The 20,486-nt window shown below is 33.5% G+C and overlaps 2 protein-coding genes and 1 pseudogene across 4 annotated transcripts; 1 reads left to right on the forward strand and 2 right to left on the reverse strand.

The window, feature by feature from the left end:
- The first annotated feature begins 1,067 nt into the window (after positions 1-1,067).
- Positions 1,068-3,149, forward strand: LOC107902612 (boron transporter 4-like; annotated as a pseudogene).
- A 2,472-nt stretch (positions 3,150-5,621) lies between these two features.
- Positions 5,622-10,296, reverse strand: LOC107905224 (protein disulfide-isomerase). The gene is made up of 11 exons (XM_016831820.2): positions 9,894-10,296; positions 8,855-8,885; positions 8,470-8,757; positions 8,202-8,390; positions 7,955-8,080; positions 7,521-7,658; positions 7,324-7,443; positions 7,001-7,118; positions 6,555-6,667; positions 6,013-6,207; positions 5,622-5,891 (listed from the first exon to the last, which is right to left on the reverse strand). The coding sequence occupies exons 1-10, from the start codon at positions 10,067-10,069 to the stop codon at positions 6,019-6,021; spliced, it is 1,488 nt and encodes a 495-aa protein (XP_016687309.1). The 5' UTR covers positions 10,070-10,296; the 3' UTR covers positions 5,622-5,891; positions 6,013-6,018.
- A 5,615-nt stretch (positions 10,297-15,911) lies between these two features.
- LOC107905226 (proteasome subunit beta type-3-A) lies at positions 15,912-20,486 on the reverse strand. Of its 3 annotated transcripts, none has more exons than XM_016831823.2 (7): positions 20,285-20,478; positions 20,010-20,191; positions 19,809-19,916; positions 18,909-18,998; positions 17,481-17,565; positions 17,164-17,258; positions 15,912-16,379 (listed from the first exon to the last, which is right to left on the reverse strand). In XM_016831823.2, the coding sequence occupies exons 2-7, from the start codon at positions 20,156-20,158 to the stop codon at positions 16,331-16,333; spliced, it is 576 nt and encodes a 191-aa protein (XP_016687312.1). In that variant the 5' UTR covers positions 20,159-20,191; positions 20,285-20,478; the 3' UTR covers positions 15,912-16,330. The 3 variants fall into 3 exon arrangements, with proteins under 3 accessions (XP_016687312.1, XP_016687311.1, XP_016687310.1); XM_016831821.2 differs by having other exon boundaries at positions 15,992-16,379; positions 20,281-20,486; XM_016831822.2 differs by lacking the exon at positions 20,285-20,478 and having other exon boundaries at positions 20,010-20,197.

Below are 20,486 nucleotides of genomic sequence, written 5' to 3' on the forward strand. Positions count from 1 at the left end.
CATCTCGTATCGACACAATAGGCAAATATGATTAGTTTCCAACCACTTAACGATGCAACCATCATGGTAACCTTGGCCACAAGGCATCCAAGCAACCTCCTCGCCTTCCACAAACTCCTCCAAGCAAATGGCACATTCATCCTCTCTCTTCGTCATTGAATCCCATTTAACCCTTTCCAGACCTTCAATCGATGACCTACTTGTTGGCGTGAAGTTGAGCACAGCGTTCATCAATAATTCATTAATCAACTCATCATCATAATCAATATCATCAATCAACTCATCATCATAATCAATATCATCATCCTCGATAATGTTCATGTCAACAACTATGTCCACAACCACCTCTATATTTATTACTTTAAGCCCAAGGTTCATTGGGTTGCTATTTGCATTCCTCGCAAAACATAAAATGGGAGGAACGACAGCGAACTCAATGAATTCTCGAGAAACTCTCGAATGAGGAACTATGCAGTCAGTGATGTCTCGGTGATTTTGTTCAGACAAAAACATATCTCGATCAAAAACCAGACTTTGTTCAAAGGTATCTACAGTGATTTCGGAGTTGAGAGATGGAACATAACGAAACTCTATATCGATGTTGAAAACATTATCATCGATTTCTTCTAAGTCGGGCTCGTTTTCTTGCCTAATATTCACCTTGTAACATAAAGCCATGGTAGTATTTTGAATTTTTTTTCTGTGGTATGATATGATTTTGAAAGTGAAGAAATAATACATTTATAGATAAATGTGTTTTAATTATACTCTAATTAGGAATTCAATACAGAAGTTGAAGTTGGAATTAAACACTGTTTTTATATGATTTTTTCAAAAAAATTGTTAACATGATTTTGAGAAAAAACCTTGCTAGCATTGCCATTAATAAAACCTAAAATTTTTCCGAATCAAAACATGATTTTGAGAAAAAACCAATTTGGTCGCTTACAGTTTTCATATATCATAAACATCGATATAACAATGAAGCACACCTCATCCCAATTCTTTACAAAGATCCTCCATGTGCAATCACGCGAAAAGTAAAGAGCCTGATATGCCCATGGCCAAGTACCCTCGACAAGTTCCTTTTGCTCAAACATCTTCTTTGTTTCTGCTCTCCCCGTCATCGCCTTCGGCGAGCAGCTGAGCCGAGATACAGGTTTGTCACTGTTCCATTCATGAAACAGTATTCAATGGTGAAGTTAAAAGGTTATGTTTAACATGGATTTGGGTTTAGATGGGAGCCTAAGCACGGTTGAAACGTTGGCATCGACTGCCCTTTGTGGTATTCTACACTCGATATTCGTTGGCCAACCACTTTTGATTCTTGGAGTTGCAGAGCCAACTGTTATCATGTATACATATTTGTATAACTTTGCAAAAGGAAGAGATGACTTGGGGCAGGAACTATGCTTGGCTTGGGTCGGATGGTAAAACGAGTCTCCGTTGTTATAGGTTTTGCGAAAGTTTTGGGAAGTACTGGATCTTCTAAGTTGATAAACGTTTTGCAGGGTTTGTGTTTGGACTGCTCTCTTGTTGTTTCTGCTTGCAGTATTCAATGCTTGCACGGTAATTAACCGGTTCACAAGGATTGCAGGCGAGCTTTTCGGCATGTTGATCAGTGTTCTGTTTATTCAAGAGGCTATCAAGGTTTTTTCTCAAAGTCAGAGAAGTATCAATTTCAATGGGTTTACACAAATGGATTGTTGGGAATCATGTTCTCGTTTGGCCTTCTCTATACCCCCTTGAAAAGTCGAAGGGCGAGGTCATGGTGGTATGGCACAGGTTTGTCAAGCAAACAAATTCATAGCATTTGACTATTTTCGGGTTTAGTATACAAAATAAGCTCTCATAAATGGCTGCTGAATGTTGTACAGGGTGGTTTAGAAGCTTCATTGCAGATTATGGGGTACCTTTAATGGTTGTAGTGTGGACAGCAATGTCATTTAGTGTACCAAGCAAAGTTCCTTTTGGGGTTCCAAGAAGGCTTTTTAGTCCTCTGCCATGGGAACCTGCATCATCACAACATTGGACCGTAATTAAGGTAACCGTACTCGCTTATCGTGTATGTCTTGCAAGAAAAGGCTACAAGGTTCAAGGTTGACAGTGTTATAAATAATCAAATTGCAGGATATGGGAAGGATCCCTCCATTGTACATCTTTGCTGCATTTATTCCAGCTGTGATGATTGCGGGACTTTACTTTTTTGACCAGTGTTGCTTCGCGAATGGCACAAGAAAAGGAATTCAATCTCAAGAATCCATCTGCATATCATTATGACATCTTGCTGCTTGGATTCATGGTAAACCTCATGCTCGAACGGTACCACCACCCGAATTATAAACAATCTTATCGTATACTCACGTTTTACCACCGGGAACATGCTTGCAGACTTTACTTTGTGGACTAATATGCCTCCCTCCTTCGAATGGAGTCCTACCACAGTCTCCTATGCATACTAAGAGCCTTGCAGTTCTCAAAGGGCAGGTGGGTACGTACATTCTAAAGCAAAGTTTCCTACCAGATATAATTGACCTGGTTACATGTTTAATTTTTTGTGTACGAAATGCAGATCATCCGACAAAGATGGTGCAGAGTGCTAAAGAAAGCATAAAGCATAAAGCTAGTGACTCCGAAATATACAGCAAGATGCAAGCGGTGTTCATCGAAATGGACAAGAGTCCAGAAGTAAGTGATCCTTTATCTTGAAACATTGCAAATGACATTTTAGTCCACAACTCGTAGTTTTGCTTCAACTCCGAATTGCTTGTCCGTATTCTCCGAATACATAACGATAAGCCTTATACAATGCCTGCATCTGACCTTAACTATTCCAGTTACAGACTGCAGTTATTAAAGAGTTAGAAGACTTGAAGCAGGTTTTTATGAGAGGTGAAAATGAAGGAGAAATAAAAAAAGGAAACATTTGATCCTGAAAAGCATATCGATGCCTACTTGCCAGTTTGAGTTAATGAACAGAGAGTAAGCAATCTTTTGCAGTCACTCCTAGTGATTTCGACGTTGAGAGATGGAACATAACGAAACTCTATATCGAAGTCAGACTCGTTTTCTTGCCTAATATTCACGTTGTAATATAAAGCCATGGCAGTGCTTTGATTTTTTGTTTTGTATTATGATATGATTTTGAAAGTAAAGAAATAATACATTTATAGATAGGTGTTATAGTAAGGAATTCAATGGACTTGGAAGTTGGAATTCAATAATGTTTTTATATGATTTTTAAAAAATGTTGAACATGATTTTGAGAAAAAAAAAACCTTTCTGGCATTGCCATTAATAAAACCTAAAACTCCGAATCTAAACATGATTTTGAGAAAAGACCAATTTGGTCGCTTACAGTTTTCATATATCATAGACATCGATATAACAAAGAAGCACACCTCATCCCAATTCTTTACAAAGATCCCCCATGTGCAACCACACGAAAAGCAAAGAGCCTGGTATGCCCATGGCCAAGTACCCTGGACAAGCTCCTTATGCTCAAACATCCTCTTAAAACTGGTTAAGGACCATTGATTAAGCAGAATGAAAACCACTGCAGAGAAAGTAGATAGAAAACAGAATTTAAAAAACCCGATCAAGGAACAAAACCAGTCGGAAACACAACGATTGAGAAGAAGAAAGGTGCATATGGATAGCCAGAGACCATGTTGATACGCTATTTTAAAGCACGTTATCCTTCACATGTCAGCTCTTGCTTTCATCCTTAAGAAGTATAGGTTACTCATTAAAGATGTTAAGACGCTCTTTCCTCGTCGTCGGCTTGCTGCACCACTCTTCATCTAGTAACAAGCCTATGAAGATTATCTTCAATTCATATTATATATATAATTTGTTATCAATACGGATTATCCAACACCACCTAAGCTTGAAGTGATGTTCTTAGCAATACATTCTTAACAATAGTGTAATTGTTTATTGAATCTTAGCTAAAGGTTTTTTTGGATGAGCGGTGAAATTAATTTTGATAAGATTGAAAATTATAGCAATGGTGAATTAATTATTGTACCAATGAAATTAAATACTATAATAGTGAGATTAAAATTAATTGTGAGATATGCGTTTGGATTCAATCGTAGTTGACAGTAAAATAAATTATAATGAAAAGATAAAATGACAAATTTTGATTAAACATATTGATATATCATAAAAACAAATGTATAGATTATTCAACATTTTCAAATTAATAAATATTTAAAATTAGCACAGTTATATTTATGTCTGATAATAATTTTATTGATAAATAATTAAAAAGGAATTAAAACTTAAGAAATTTTTAAATATTTGTTATTTTATATTTCAGAACTAGTTATATATTTAATTATAATATTAGAATTTATTTATTACTTTAAGCCCAAGGTTCATTAGGTTGCTATTTGCATCCCATGCAAAACGTAAAATAGGAGGAAAGACGGTGAACTCGACAACTTCTCGAGAAACTCCCGAATGAGGAACCATGCAATGAATGATGTCTCGACGATGTTGTTCGGATAAAAACATGTCCCAATCAAAAATCAAAGTTTAGCCAAAGGTATCTAACGGAACTCTATATTGATGTTGAAAACATTATCATCGCATTCTTCTAAGTCGGGCATGTTTTCTTGCCTAATATTCATGTTGTAACAAAAAGTCATGGCAGTGTTTTGAATTTTTTTTTTTTGTGTTATGATATAATTTTGAAAGTGAAAAAATAATACATTTATAGATAGGTGTGTTTTAATTCTACTCTTATTAGGAATTCAATTCAAATGTGAGTTGGAATTGAGTAATGTTTTTATATAAATTTTTAATTTAATAAGTGAAAATATTAATCAAAGATAAATGATAGTTTTTTTTTAAAAAAAATTGGTTATAAGATTAAAAAATTCCTAAATACCGGTAACAGTGCCAACAATGAAATGCGTAAATTAAAGAGGATTTAAAGGACTGGTCTAGTTATTCATCAATGAAAAGGCGGACGCAAGAGCCATAGTGCCAATGGAAGAAGTTGCTTTGGTTAGGTCTGACGTGGGGAATATTAAAGTATACTTCGCCCCTAAAGTTACTGTACCATCTGTTTTTCTCAGATAGGGTATTTACTATTTTACTTTCGGTTCAGTCCATTATCTTTGGAAAATTGATTGAAATGTGGACCAATAAGAATCTATCATGTTGCACTCCAATCCAAAATACAATTCTAAAAACTATATATTAGGTAATTTTTATTTTTATACTTTCTATAATTTCTATACATTTTCTAGATTATATATATTTAAAAAATTATATTCTTTAATGCTTATATGAATTTGACAAAAAAATATTTATTTTTTGAAAAAAAAAACCCCACATGATACAACGTAATTGAACACTAGCCTTTTTTAAAGCTCTGTTAAAAAAACTAAAACAGAACGGAAGAACACTCTTTAAGTGGTGTATTAACTTTAGTTACCGAACTTTTTAACTCCTGAAATCAAAATTGGGTTAGAATAAATTCGTCATTCTACATTCCAGAGCATGTACGAAAATTTTCCGATTATGTAGGGTTATTTATTCAAAAATCTCTTGTTAATGGCCCCCCGCTCGACTCCTGAACATCGCAAAAAAGAAAGAAGAAAAAAAGGGAAGCAAAGAGAAAATAAATTAAAATATCCTGTCTCTAGGTTTTGCTCGGATGTTTCCTATAGCAAATTTAACTGTTACAAAACTATTATAACATCGTCTAAACCTTCTAAAAATAAAAATACATCCTGCATTATTCATAGCTAGGTCTTTTTTAAATGTAAAGCTAAAGGAGATAAGGTAAAAAAAGGAGATCAGTCATCCGCTTAGTCAATAGCAATTCTCGTATTTAACGTACAATGCACTATTTATGTCTCTTCTCTTTTCAAGTCCTGCAAAACCAAAACAATTTTTGGTATTAAATTTTTTGGAATAGCTAAGAGTTAGCTCATAATGCACTTTGGGAAACAAACACAAACACGTGCATATAAATAGAACTGTAAGAAAACTTACCCCTCTTCAGAGCTCATCTTTTAATGCCTCTTGATGAGCAGTTTTTTCCCTGTTCTTCTCAATGAAGTCAATGATGTCTTCCTTTGTCCTCTCACCTTCGTATGCACTTATGTTTCCGTCCGCTGATCTAAAGTAAACAGTTGGGTAGCCTCTAACATCAAAGTTTGGATCCATGATATCATTTGCAGTTGCATCCTGCAAACAAAAATAGAGGAATGTCACATGCCTAGATATTCGTATAATCCTAAGAAAGTTACTTGATAGTTTGAGTAAAATCAAAGTAAATGCCACTAAGGAACTATCTAAAGTTCAAAAAAAAATCACCATGGTGTTACTATTCTACCAGCAATACCCGACCAAGACATTTTTGTTGTATTGCATTTTCTACCATTTTTATTATTCTCTGCTAATCAAAGTAATACTCAGAACTTCATCTCATCAATTAGATCCAAACTGAAATCAAAACCTTACAAGTTGAGCAATATTTAGTTATAGAAAGCTATATGGTCCCTATCAAAATCATCGAGAGTATAAAAGCTTACAAGTTTTGCAATCAAAACTTTAGCATCATTTTCATAGTGGACAGCAACTTCCTCCAAGATTGGTGCCAATTTCTGGCAATGTCCGCACCAGGGGGCATAAAACTCGAGCAGAACTGTTGAAAGAAAAGCTTGATATCATTTTAAAATTCCCGAAAAGGTGGTTAGAGAAATAGAGTTATCAAAGCTCATTGTACCCGAAGATTGAAGTCTAAAAACCCCATCCAAAATATGTTCCCATACAGTTGACTACAAGGATATTACGTTTCTAAGGATATCAAGAAACGTTACATATAAGGGTACATTGATTACTGGAGTACTAACAAGTTATATACCAAAGATCAACTCAGTCCAAATTCAAAGTTTCATACTGTTAGATAAAAACAAAACATTCCAATTCTGATTAAAAGAAATAGCAGACAGTAAACAAAAGTAACAATCACACGCACCATTTTTTCCTGATTTGAAAACCATGTCATCAAAGGTGTCAGCAACCACCACTTTCACAGGTTCATTATTTTCCACCGGAATAGGTTCAGATTTTACATATGGTGGAACTTTTCCTTCCTGCAAAAGAGTACTTTGGTCAAACAAAAAAGAAAACACTCACTAATATTGCACAACTCTTGGCTAGATATTGCATCACTAAAACCATGACCTGAACAAGTACATGCTTTTGGATTTGCAATTCTACCACATTTATCTTGGTAAGAAAGGCTAAGTTCTATCATCTATTCTGAGAAAAATACATCAACTGAAGTGCAGAAGTCACCTTGTAATCCTTTACCCATGGTGCAATGTGATCAGCCTCCAAGTTTGGCTTCAAATACTTCTTCCCATCATTCTCCAGAATGATGATGAGAGGTACCTGGCTTTCTTGAACTCCAAAATACTGCTTGGCAACCAACAGAAGAATTAGACTTACTAACAAATCAAGAAACTTACTGCCATATTAAAGTAGATACTAACCTGGAAGGCAGCTTGACTAGCCTCAAGATCTCCCAAAAGGAAACCAATACCCTGTCCTTTGTATTGCTCAGCAACTTCACGAAATTTATATTTTAAGGAATCAACTCCTTCATTGCTCAAATTTGCGAACAACATAGCCTACCATATTCAGAAGTCCTATTAGCATATGGAACAAGATATTATAGATTATTACATTCCAACCAGAACGATATTATATTGAAGAGCAAGCAGATAAAGAACCCGATCATATAGTCCAAAAGAAATCAGAGGAGAATCAAGAAGAGTGTATCAGGTAGTTCAAATAAAAACAGGACAAAAGTTGGTAACCGAAGATAATGCTCAGAGCCAAATAAATACCAGCAACACACTGCCTTTCTGCAAAGGTATAAGAACAAGCTGGTAGAGAGAATAAAATTTCTGATGGTGTAATTCACCTTCACAAGGGGACTGTTATAGAATTTGATAACGAAGGGGTGATTGCTTGGGTCATTGTTAAAGAGAGTCACAAGAGGAATGCTAGATTCTTCAACAAACTTCTCTAGAGCTTCCACATTAAAATCCTGCAAGCAAATGGCTTCCGCATAAATAGCTAATAGTAAATGGTACAAAAGGTATGTTACATAAACACAACTCAACCTGTATTTAATGATGCCATAGAATCTAGCAAGATTTCCACGTTACCTTGAAGTCAACAAAGAGTTCATCAAAAGGCTTGAAAAGTCTGACCACAGGGCCAGTCACCGATGACCCGCCACGGGGAAGGTACTTAGCATCCAAACTATGACCAAATTCATAGTCAGAACGCAATTTCTCAGCAAGAGCCATATAGTTGTCAAACTCTTGACCGGAGAATTTGGGGAACACCCCAACCTAGAAACAAACATTTTGATACAAATCAGCTAAATTTCACCAATGAAAATGGAATAGAAAGGATTATCAAATAACTTACAATTACTATCTTCTTTTCATCAATAAAAGAACTGGCATCTTCTGCAGACTTGATCTCAGCAGAAGCAGGACCACTTTGTTTCTTCAAATATTCCACAATACCATCAGCTTCACGTGGACCTTTGTATTCTTGAACATTCTTTCCTCCATTTCTCAAAATTTTAAGAGTCGGGAAACCCCTGACTTCATATTCATTTGCTAAATCTTTGTTTGATTCCTCATTGGCATCAACTTTAGCTAGAAGGATCGGAGGATCATGTTTACTCAACATAGATGCTGCTTTCTCATACTATACAACAAACAAAAAGTTGTATTGTCATTAGCCAACTAAGAGTATGAATTAACAACCAAAATCAATACTTTGTGAAAAATCTAATTTCATTTACCTCTGGAGAAAGATTCTTACAGTGTCCGCACCTAAAAGTAGAGGTCAAAGGAGACTATTTAGTGCAGGAAAGGTAAAGAAAAACTAACTAGGCATATTAAGGAAAGATTCAATTCGATATTTTCAATTAAGAAGGCACAAGGAATTGTAAATTGTAAACAAAGAATTCAAGTTAAACCTCTCAAGGTTGAAGTGTTTCGCCGCTCTCTTGGTTATACAAGAGAATCAAATGTTCTATTTAGATAATAAATTATTTTATGAATAAAATAAATAAATAAATAATAACAAGCCAAAAAGTATCCAGAAACACAGCCTGATATGACAAGAATTGTTTATTAAGCTAATCAAAAAGGTCAAACTTCAACTGCCTACCAGATAAAAAAACCATGTCTAATTACCAAAAAGAACATAATAATCTCAATTATCAAAAACTATGTTATTCGGGCTAAAGGGTGAGTGCCAAGTGCCAACATGGATATGCTTAATTTTCTAAGTTTTAACATATTTGGCGAACCATAAGTTCATAACCAATACCCTTTCCGAATATTTGGGATGCAGATGATGGACAGGGGTGCTCAGGGAAATAACGAGTCAGAGAAACATCGATCTAAAATGCCATATCCACACAAACAATTACAAATCCTAATCTAAGGCAGTCTTACTGTTTAATTAGAATCGAAAAGAATTACTCGCTGCTTCCTATGGCAATGATTCCGTTTTAGTTCTCGATATGGAATCCATTATGAGATCACTTTCACATAATCAAACGCCAGATTGCAAACTACGAATTCAATTTTACATAACGAATTGCTACTTCCAATCAAGCAATCCTAACATTAATACTAAAAATCCTAGAAAAAGATCATTTAAATGGCATTGAATTTTGAACAATTTATTCAGATCTGACTTCTCAAATCTCAAATCGACTACTAAACTTATTGCATGTACTTGGAAAAAAAATCAAAAAACAAAAACAAAAAAACGTAAGCAACGGAACAAAAATCGAAACTAAAGGGGGGAAATGGAACATAAAAGTTTACCAAGGAGCGTAAAATTCGACGACTATGAAATCGTGCTTACTAACGGTGTCAGTGAAATTAGATTGATCCAAAGTCAACACAAACTCTTTCGATTCGCCGCTCTCTTCAGCTGAGATCGCCGTTAGAGAGCATGCGATGACAGCAAAAGCAAGCCAAACTGAAACGATTCTCCCCATTGTCGGACCTCTCTTCCTTTCTTTCTCTAACTTATTTTGCCTTTTAGCTTTCCGTCTCTGAGATTTATAGGGTTGTAAAGTAGTAGTGCTAGCAGCCAAGGAGTTCAGAAAGTGAAGGAGACAAAAAAACAGGAATTCTTAGTTCACGCTCGCGAGTAGGCTATGATGATCTACTCGCTTCGTGCGTGGTTCGATCTAAACGTGGAAGATAATAATTGGATGTTTTTCGTGTGATTAGAAGAAAAATCGGTGATAGAAAGGCAAGTATATCTAAGTCTTTTGAATTTCTCGAGATCTTTTAATCAAGCCGAATATTGCCACCTCATTTTTATTGTATTTTAATTCCCGTTATCTATATAGTTAATAGTCCGTGAGTTTTGGATCTTATATTTTTTTTCTAATGTGGACCGTTTTATACAATATATCCTGATTTTGTAATCTTCAAATTATTTTCCTCAAATTTTCTTTTCCGATGATAATTTTTTACAACATGTTTATAATTAAATTTAAATATCGTAATTAACAAATTTTATTGGAAGAGTCTAAAACCATTTGGCAATATATACAATAATGTTGAAGGTAGTCTACCATGACTGGCGGAGAAGTTTAGGAAGATGAATACTGTTATCCTTTTCCTTTTTTAAACGGACAACAATGACGTTAGTTTAAATAAATTTTTTTTCAAAGAATTATAACTATGAGATATTAGTTAAATAATTATGTCTCTTTTAAAGAGTGGTTATTAAAAAAAAAAGATATCTATTGAAAGTTATGTCTCTATAGAGACATAAGAATTCCTATAAATAGGAGTGAGATTTCATTTGAAAAACATACAAAAAAAAAATTTCAAAAGTTTTTTCTATCATTCCCCAATCTTCTACTATTATTAGATTGTTTTATAAAGAATTACTGCAAAAATTCTTTATAAAAATTGATTTTCTTGTTATTGCTTTGTGGATTATTTTCGTCAATGCTAAACGCAAATAGGCATTGGGTTTCATTGTATCCTCAAGGTTCATTTGCTTGAAACTCATTTGCACACCGAGTATAGGTAGGGGCAAATAGAACCTTAAAGATAGTGGCTTGATACACGCCTTGGAGCCTTGTTCTATTGTTTCGTTTTTTTGTTTGAGTTGTTGTTCGTGTTCCGTTCATGTGTTCGAGCTTTTCTTCACCAAAGTTTTGCACTAACAATTTTAAGAGTTTAATCATTTTTCGTGATGGCTACTACAACACATGAAAGTGGAACACTAAGGGAGTTAGCTTCCAACTTTGTCAAGTTTGATCGATTTGATGGTGACAATTTTCAATGATGGTAGAAAAAGATACACTTCTTATTATAAACTTTGAAAATTGCTTACGTTTTGGATAGTCCAAAATTGAAAGAGAATGAAAATGAATATGTTGTTGCGACCCGAGAAAGGAAAAAATGGGACAATGTTGATTACATGTGCATAGACCACATATTGAATGGTTCATTCAATAGTTTTTTCGACACATATCAAAATGAGGTCACTACTAAGGAACTATGGGACAAATTGGAAACAAGATACATGATCGAAAATGCTACAAGTAAAAAATTCTTTGTTAGTTGTTTCAGTAATTATCAAATGATAGATGGTCGTTCTGTTATGGAGCAATTTTGTGATATTGAAAAAATGTTGAATCAATTTAAGCAGTATGATATGAAAATGAATGAAATAATTGTTGTATCCTCCTTTATAGTCAAACTTCCTCCATATTGGAAAGACTTTAAAAGAAGTATCGAACATAAGAAAAAGAAAATATCTCTTGAAGCTTCGACAAATCATCTTCATATTGAAGAAGAATACCAAAAGTAAGATCAGAACATAGATTCTGAAAATACCAAAGTGCATGTTACAAAGGAAGTATAGACTACTAAAACATCCAAGAGAAAGTACAAATAGATTGTTAAAGCGCCTAAGTTAAAAAAGAAACAAAAGGGCTCATGCTACCATTGTGCTAAGTCGGGGCATTTCAAGAATGAATGTCGATTTTTAAAAAAGATATATTCTTTTAAGGTAGATAATAAAAAAAATTTGCTATCATGGTTTCTGAAATTAATATGGCACAAGATGATAATGTGTGGTGGTTTCATACTAGAGCAACCAAACATGTGTACAAAGACAAAAGCATGTTCACAAAGTTTACACAAAGTGAATATGACAATGACTTGTACATGAGAAATTCTTCTACCGCAGCAATCAAAGGCAAAGAGTCTATTGAACTACAATTCACTTTTGGAAAGATTTTAACCTTGAATGATGCATATTATGTACCAAAAGTTAAGAAAATTTTAGTGTGTGGATGTCTGTTGAATAAGTTTGGTTTCAAATTTGTCTCTGAGGCAGATAAGTTTATTCTATCTAAGGGAGGAATTTTTGTAGGGAAAGATTATATGTATGAGGGTATGTTCAAACTCATTATTATTAATAAGAATAAAGATATTGTTTCTACTTATATGGTTGAATCTTCTTGTTTGTGGCATTATAGATTAGGTCATTTAAATTATAGAAAATTGAATGACATGCATAAGTTAGATTTAATTATTGTTTTTAATAATAATGTTAAAAAATACAATACATGTATATTGACTAAAATTACTAGAAACCTTTTCCCTTAGGTTAAAAGGAAAAAAAATACTTGATATGATACATAATGCTTTATGTGACATGCATAATACTCCTACATTAGGTGGAAAGAAATATTTTGTTACTTTTATTGATAATTGTTCTTGATATTGCTATGTATGTTTATCACATTCAAAAGATGAAGCACTTGATAAATTTAAGGTTTATAAATATGAAGTTGAACTTTAATGTGAATCATTTATCAAGTTCTTAAGATCTAACAGAGATGGATAATACTATAACCCAAGTTATTTTGAATCCATTGGAATTATCCATCAAGTTTCAGTCCTTTACACACCACAACAAAATGGTGTAGCTGAAAAGAAAAATACAATCTTGACTAAAATGGTAAATTCAATGTTATCATATCCAGGTTTTGGACAAAGTTTTCAGGGAGAAGCTATTCTAACAGCTTGTCGCATATTGAATAGAGTTCCTAATAGAAAAACTAAAACAACCCCCTATGAACAATAGAAGAAAAGGAAATTAAACTTTAATTATTTGAAGGTTTGGGGCTGTAGAGTTATTGTCAACGTTCCAACACCTAAACGTAACAAGTTAGGTGAAAAAGGAATTGAATGCATATTTATAGGATATGCACATAATAGCAAGGCATATAGGTTCATGGTAATTGAACCAAATGATTCAATTTCAATTAATATTGTTATTGAATCAAGATATGAAATAGATTTTGTTCTATTTCAAGACAATTACAACCACAACAATTAATTCATTCTTCAAAGGAGAATTATATTCCATTGGAACAAGTTGATAATAATGATGAACCTTGTCAAGAATTAAGAATAAGTAAAATGATTAATAGGTCAATGATTTTGGACTAGATTTCATCATGTTCCTTATAAAAGGTAAACGTGAAAGTATAAGCAATAATATACCTTATTGTTATAATACGAAATCTGATCCTATTACATTTTAAGAAATAATGAAATCTCAAGACTTTAATTTTTGGAAAGAAACTACAGATGATTAGATGACTTCAATAATGGGAAATCAAACTTGGACCTTAGTTGACCTTCCACCGGGTTCCAAACCAATAGGTTGTAAACGAATCTTCAAAAAGAAAATGAAGGTTGGTGGAACCATTGATAAATTTAAAGCAAGGTTGGTAGCCAAAAGTTTTACACAAAAATATTGTATTAGTTACTTTAATGCCTATGCTCTAATAGCAAGAACTATGATTAGACTCTTAATATCACTTACCTCAATATATAATTTGGTTTTTCACCAAATGGATGTTAAAATTGTATTTTCAAATGGTAAATTAGAAGAGGAAGTGTACATGGAATAACTGGAAGGATTTGTTGTTCCAGAACAATAGTATAATGTATGTAAGCTTGTTAAATCCCTATATGGGCCTAAACAAACACCAAAGCAATGACACCAAAAGTTTGACAAGATTATTCTAGCTAATGACTATAAAATAAATGAACTTGATAAGTGCATATTTAGCAAATTTGAAAATGGAAAAGGTATCATAATTTGTTTATATGTAGATGACATGCTCATATTTGGCACGAATTTGAAACAAGTAGAAAACACACAAATTTTTGTCAAGCAGCTTTGCTATGAAAGATATGGGTGTAACAGATATTATTCTTGAGATTAAAGTAACCTGAGAGAAAAGCACTATAGCTTTATCACACTCATATTACATTAAAAAGTGCTTAAAAAGTTTGATCTTTTCAATTGTTTACCAACATCTACACCCATGGATCCTAAAATAAAACTAGTATCTAATGCTCGTAGAAAAATTGATCAATTGAAATATGCAAGTCTAATTGATTGTCTCATGCACATAATGACTTGTAGAATACCGTGTATTGCATATGTTGTGGGGAAATTAAGTAGGTACACAAGTAATCCAAGTAGTTGGCATTGACAAGCTTTGAATAGAGTACTTAGGTACTTAAAGAAAATTATTAACTATGGGTTGTGCTATAATGGATATCATTCAGTTTTAGAAGGGTATTCAGATGCTAGTTGGATTACAAGTTTGCAATATTATACATCTACTAGTGGATGGATCTTTATTCTTGGTGGATGTGTCATTTCTTGGGGTTCCAGGAAATAAACATGTATTACTGATTCCACCATGCAAGCTGAATTTATTGCAATAGTTGCTACATCTAAAAAAGCAAAATGATTAAGAAATTTGCTTTATAATGTACCTTTATGGCCAAAACCAATTTCACCTATTTCTATCTGTTGTGATAGTGTGGCTACTCTATCAAAGGCATATAGCTATGTATATAATGGAAAGTCTAGACACATTGGATCAAAATTTAGTTATGTTCGACAATTAATCTCTGATGGAGTAAACACTATTAATTATATGAGGTCAAGTGAAAACTCGGTGGATCCTTTGACAAAAAATCTAGTTAGAGATGTAGCGAATAAGATCTCAAAAGAGATGGGACTCAAGCCCATTAATTAGAGTCACCAATGATGAAAACTCAGCTCAACATTTGATATAATGTCAAGTATTGAGTTCATTGAGACAAAGTACATCATTAGTATGTGACTGCTAGCACTATAAATAAAACATCCTAAGATTAAAATGCTAAGTACCCATAATGATAAGGGAATGATGAGTAATATACTCTTAATGGACCCAAAACATAAAAATTGTTAGTGCTATAATTACGGGAACACTCTCGAAAATGTCATACTAATAAATTTAACCAAAAAAATTAATAGTTTTAATAATTGAATTTGAATTCTAAAATCTGAAAAGTAAGTTCTAAAAAGTAAGACCAAATTCTAAATTTGTTAAAAATAATGTATCTTGCAACACAATTTAACCTTTAGTATTTGTCTCTCCGTTTGTTGTACCAAAAAATGCAACATTTCAACATTTTAATATTTGTATTAGTTTTGGTTGGATAGATATTTTTTGAAGAAAATTTAAGTTCGTAAAATTTTAGGGGATACAAAGTAATTTTAAAAGAAGAATAATCATATTAAAAATAAATATTAAAAAATTATTACCTGATGTAGATTTAAAATATCTTCCTCTATTTCTTTTAAAAAAACAAAAAATATATATATCGAATTGATGTCTTTCATGTATTAACCAAAAACTTTTTATTTTTATAAAAATTATTACTTTAAGAGTAGTATTATCTTTTTTATATAAAAAAATACATGAAGTTTCAACTTCAATCCTCATGTTTATAAACTCAACTAATTTCAACTAGTTTTAAACCAATTTGAATATTTTGATTAGTATCAAGACCAAACAAACCACTGCTTTTCGATCTAATAGGTCAATTCAATTTTTTATTTCAATGGTCACATTCAGTGGAGCTTCGGCTCGGTGCTGCCAGATGTCTTCCAACTAAATAATAAGCAATGATTCTCGTCGGCGGCCAACAAATCTGCCACCTCACCTGACCATCGGCCTGCCTAATCGTGCTTTCATATGCCCATATCCCATCAGACGAAAATAGAGGGACTATAAATAGGCCATTCAAAAATTTCAGAATTTAACACACTATAACATCATCTTCCTTCCAGCACTGCAAATGAAACAAAAACCGGAAGTTTTATAGTCTCGAAATGAAGAATCTTGAGAACCACTTGGCTTCACTCAATCCATCCTTCCCTTCAAGATTCTTTCCTTTACTTCTGTTGGTGTGCTGCAAATTTACAGACATCAATATATTAGGTTAAATTTTCTAGACAATCTTTGTATTTTAGTTTAATTTGCAATTTGGTCCTACTATAAAACTAAGTAACTTCATCTTTGAATGTTTGATATTGGTTAGACCTACCCTAGGGCCAAGCTACCTGCTCAAGTCCAACGGGTCACCCAACATTTGTAAAGGTTCGGAAAAATTAGAAAAAAAAAAGGGACTTAAACGGGCATGAGTTTAACCATTTACAAATATGAGCTAATTGGGACAAAATTTGATGCCTATATTTCAGACTGAGCAGAGAGCCGAGCAGATATTTATGCTGCTGGTACCATGCTTAGGCTTGGCCCAACCCGTGTACATCACTAATATTGGTGCAGACAAGTAAAATTGACAACTGTGTTAACGAAAAACCATTTAAATGCTATTGTACACTTCTGACCTCTGACAAAACTTATGCTCTTAATATAAAGAAATTCTTTTACCGCTTTAATTCTATCTACAATTCTAGATTATTATAATTTAGAATTTGATGTATTTAACAGTTTTCTATTAATAGTGTTAATCAATTTTAATTACTTTCTTCAATATCAAGTGTATAAAGATTAAATCACTCGATTCTATGTTACTGCCTAGATACTTCAACCCTAAATATTGCATTCTCTATAAGAGAAAGGAAAGAATTTCGATGGTTTTAATCAAGATCCACTTCGGCAAACCCTATAACAAGTACCACCCTAGGGGAAAAAATGCTAAGATAATATACAAGTCGTTCAGAAATGCTTACACGACATAGACATGTCCTCCCCAACCACTAAGACAGTCACGATCTACTGATGAAAGGAGAGCTTGCGAAACCGTTTCAAACAATTCCTCGGGTTCCTTAATAAGAAGAAAACATTTGAGTCAATAAAGCATGAATAATTTAGTAGGTAACAAAACACTTTTAACAATGACCAAATAATCTACTCCAAAAGAAAGCACCATGCTAAGCTTTTAGGTTACATGCACAAAAGGAATGGATTTTATGCTTCTTAAAAAGGATTCAAATCTACTGTGATTGTGTTTTGATTTGAGCATAGTAACATAAATGAAATGACCAACCATGTCCTCCTTGAACATTGACTCACAGGCACCGTAAAGAAACTCAGAGGCAGTGCCAGCCACAACAAAATCTTTTGCAAGCTCCCTGCATTTAAAAGATAGCAAACATAACTGAAATATGAAAAATAATTCAACCCACATGATTCAAAACAGTCTTGCCAGTCAATAATCCAACTCATTGGTGCCAAAATAAACATTAAAACAAAGAGAATTACATGATAAAGCTCATATGGCTACGTTATCATGCATGTATAAATCAAATCTCAAAGAGAGATGACAAGAGATGACACATGACAAATTATCCTATGATCATCCAGAAATCCCTTAGATTTTGAATAATAATGTCGGAGGTTGTCCTTTTAAAATTTAATGCATCAAAAGGAAATTGCAAAGATTGATCTTAATGCTATGCATGTCCTAAACTTAATACTATGAAATAACTCAGATAATTCTTCTGCTTGGTAAGTTATTGGAATTTAAGTAATGGTAGCTGCACCTGTCCAATTTGGAAATTGGAAGTAACCAATTTGAAAGTCAGAAAAGAGAAGAGGGTAATAGCTATCTACAAACATATGGTCGTCTGAATCAAAACCCTGTTGCTATTCCATTTTAAAGTGCCACTGACTACAAAACTTCTTTAGATTTTCTTTTGATGCAATCAGTATGGATATATCCATTTCAGGTTTCCTTGAAAAGTGAAAAGCAAAGAAACATGAAGAATATTTTCAAATTTAAGCTTTATTTGTCTTGAAAGTATTAACATCAATATACACACACACAAAAGAACCTTTATAGAAGAAAATTAATTATATAGAGGTAGCGGCTAGGGGAAGGTTTTTCCCAGTTTATCATGTGTGGCAGGAGAAGGCAAGCAAAGAATGTGTATGGGTTTTGCCCTTATTTTGTTAACAAGCTGCAATTATGATTGAGACCCCACACCCCTAGTTTGTCAAGCATCAAGGATCATTTGTAATGAGTTGTACACAACAGAGTTGGAACAATAATGGGAGTCTTTTATTGACCAGTTTCCGAATTACTGGTTTTGAACAATAGAAGATTTTTTTACTAAAAAGTGCTCAGATTTCTGCTTCAGGGATAATAGGGGTGTTTTTTTTTTATTTATTAAACAGTGTTCAAATTTATGATTTTCTCTTTTAGATGTCACAGGCCACCTGGCAATCTGTTATCATGGAGTAAAAGTTCTTCTTTCTTTGACTTTTGATTAAGATATTAAATAAAGTTTTCATTTCCATAGAGGAACTTTCAACAGCAAAGCTTGTCTCTGCCGTAGGAAAGTTGCAAGCAGTTATTTTACAAGACAAAGTCTCATGTTCCTTAAATACTACAGGTAAAACAAATATGAATATTCCAAGCAACTAAGACAACTTTATTTCAAAAATACATTTACAGGGAATGAAATCAACTTACTTTGCTCCAATGGAATCCATGGTGCAAATGAAAGGCTTGTCTTCATCTCCCAATCCGGCAATTACTGGTTGGCAAAAGTATGGACCAAACCTATGGGGAAAAAATGTCATAAAACTCATCTCTTGCACGCATAAAAAGGACACCCTTTTCAATTGCAATTCCTACTTCAAATCTAACACTTCCAACTAATTCCTTTCAAGGTTGACATATCATAAAGTAAGGGCTTGAAATTGTTAGGAAAAGATGAAATCCATCTTTTAGATTTCAAGGCTAGAAAATAAATTATGAAAAGAGAAAGTCAATATTATCCTTGATGCTCATTGCTCAGTTTGTTCTCAAAAGCTAAGTAGGTCATTTCTCTTCAAGGACATATGTAAGGTTTTTCACATGACATGTGCTCCATAAACTTTTCCTCCCCTGAGCTCCATTTCTTTTAAAAGAAATACATTTGCTTTTAGCCATTTAACTAGTATTATTCAAAAGCATTGTTGCTCCAACTCTTTAATTTTTTTGAAGCACTCATGTCTAACACTCAAGTCCAACACATATCCAGATGAGTACGGGATATGATCCTCCAATACATGGAAAAACTAAGAAAAAAATTAAACATACATATGCTGAACACATATCTAGACGCGAGACTTAAAGCCAGTCTTAGTAACACAATTCGAAAGTACTACACATAAAAAACAGATATAATTTACCATTTCTCAACTACTCTTATCTTATAGACCCATTATCCTTAAGAAATCAATTCTCTCCTAGTATTTTTTCTAATTAATTTGAATGTCCAACTAATCAAGAGTTAATATTTTGCAGTATAAAGCAAAACTAAAGCTACACATTTCTTCCATCAATTGAACAAAGCCAAAGATAAGTAAGTGAGGATTTTAAACAAACCTTTTCTCGTAAAGAAGAGCAGAAACAAGGTTAGCAAAAGTTTCAGGTTTCATGTCCCTCTCTTCTCTTAGCTGATACAACTTATGCCGAAAGACAAGCCTTTGATACCTTGAATTTAAAAAAAAACAAAGAAGATAATTATTTATTAAGTGAAAAACAGAAATCATAAAAGGCAAAAAAACAAGGGGAAAAAAAGGGTACAATGTTTGAGCATCGGTGGCAAGGCCAGAGAGTCCGAGAAAGACACGATCGTGGATTTTAGAAATCCTTTGGAAATCAGTGGCGATTGTTTGGAGTTGAACTCCGAGTCTACGATCGCTAGCAATGGCGAAGCAGTTCTTGCCTACCATGGCTACCAGAGCACTCCCATTGTACTCGAAGATCTGCATCATCATCGACCACAAAAGAAAGAAACTCTGTTATTAAGCTTCGAAGAATTAGGGTTAAAAAATAAAAAAGAAAAATAACATACCGACATTGGAAATTTTAGGGTTTTCGGTGTTGATTGCACAAGAAACTGATTTGATTTTAATAAATTGAGATTTTAAACGACGAAGAAGAAGACCGTAGGATATGGATTGGAGGACACTCCGCTATTCTCAAAGCTCCAAGTTTTGACCCGGTATGTCCGGTTAGGATTCAGTTGAGTTGCTCATGGCCGGGTCCGTTCCGGTCCGA

Source organism: Gossypium hirsutum, chromosome D05 (genome assembly GCF_007990345.1).
Source record: "Gossypium hirsutum isolate 1008001.06 chromosome D05, Gossypium_hirsutum_v2.1, whole genome shotgun sequence".
NCBI lineage: Eukaryota > Viridiplantae > Streptophyta > Magnoliopsida > Malvales > Malvaceae > Gossypium > Gossypium hirsutum.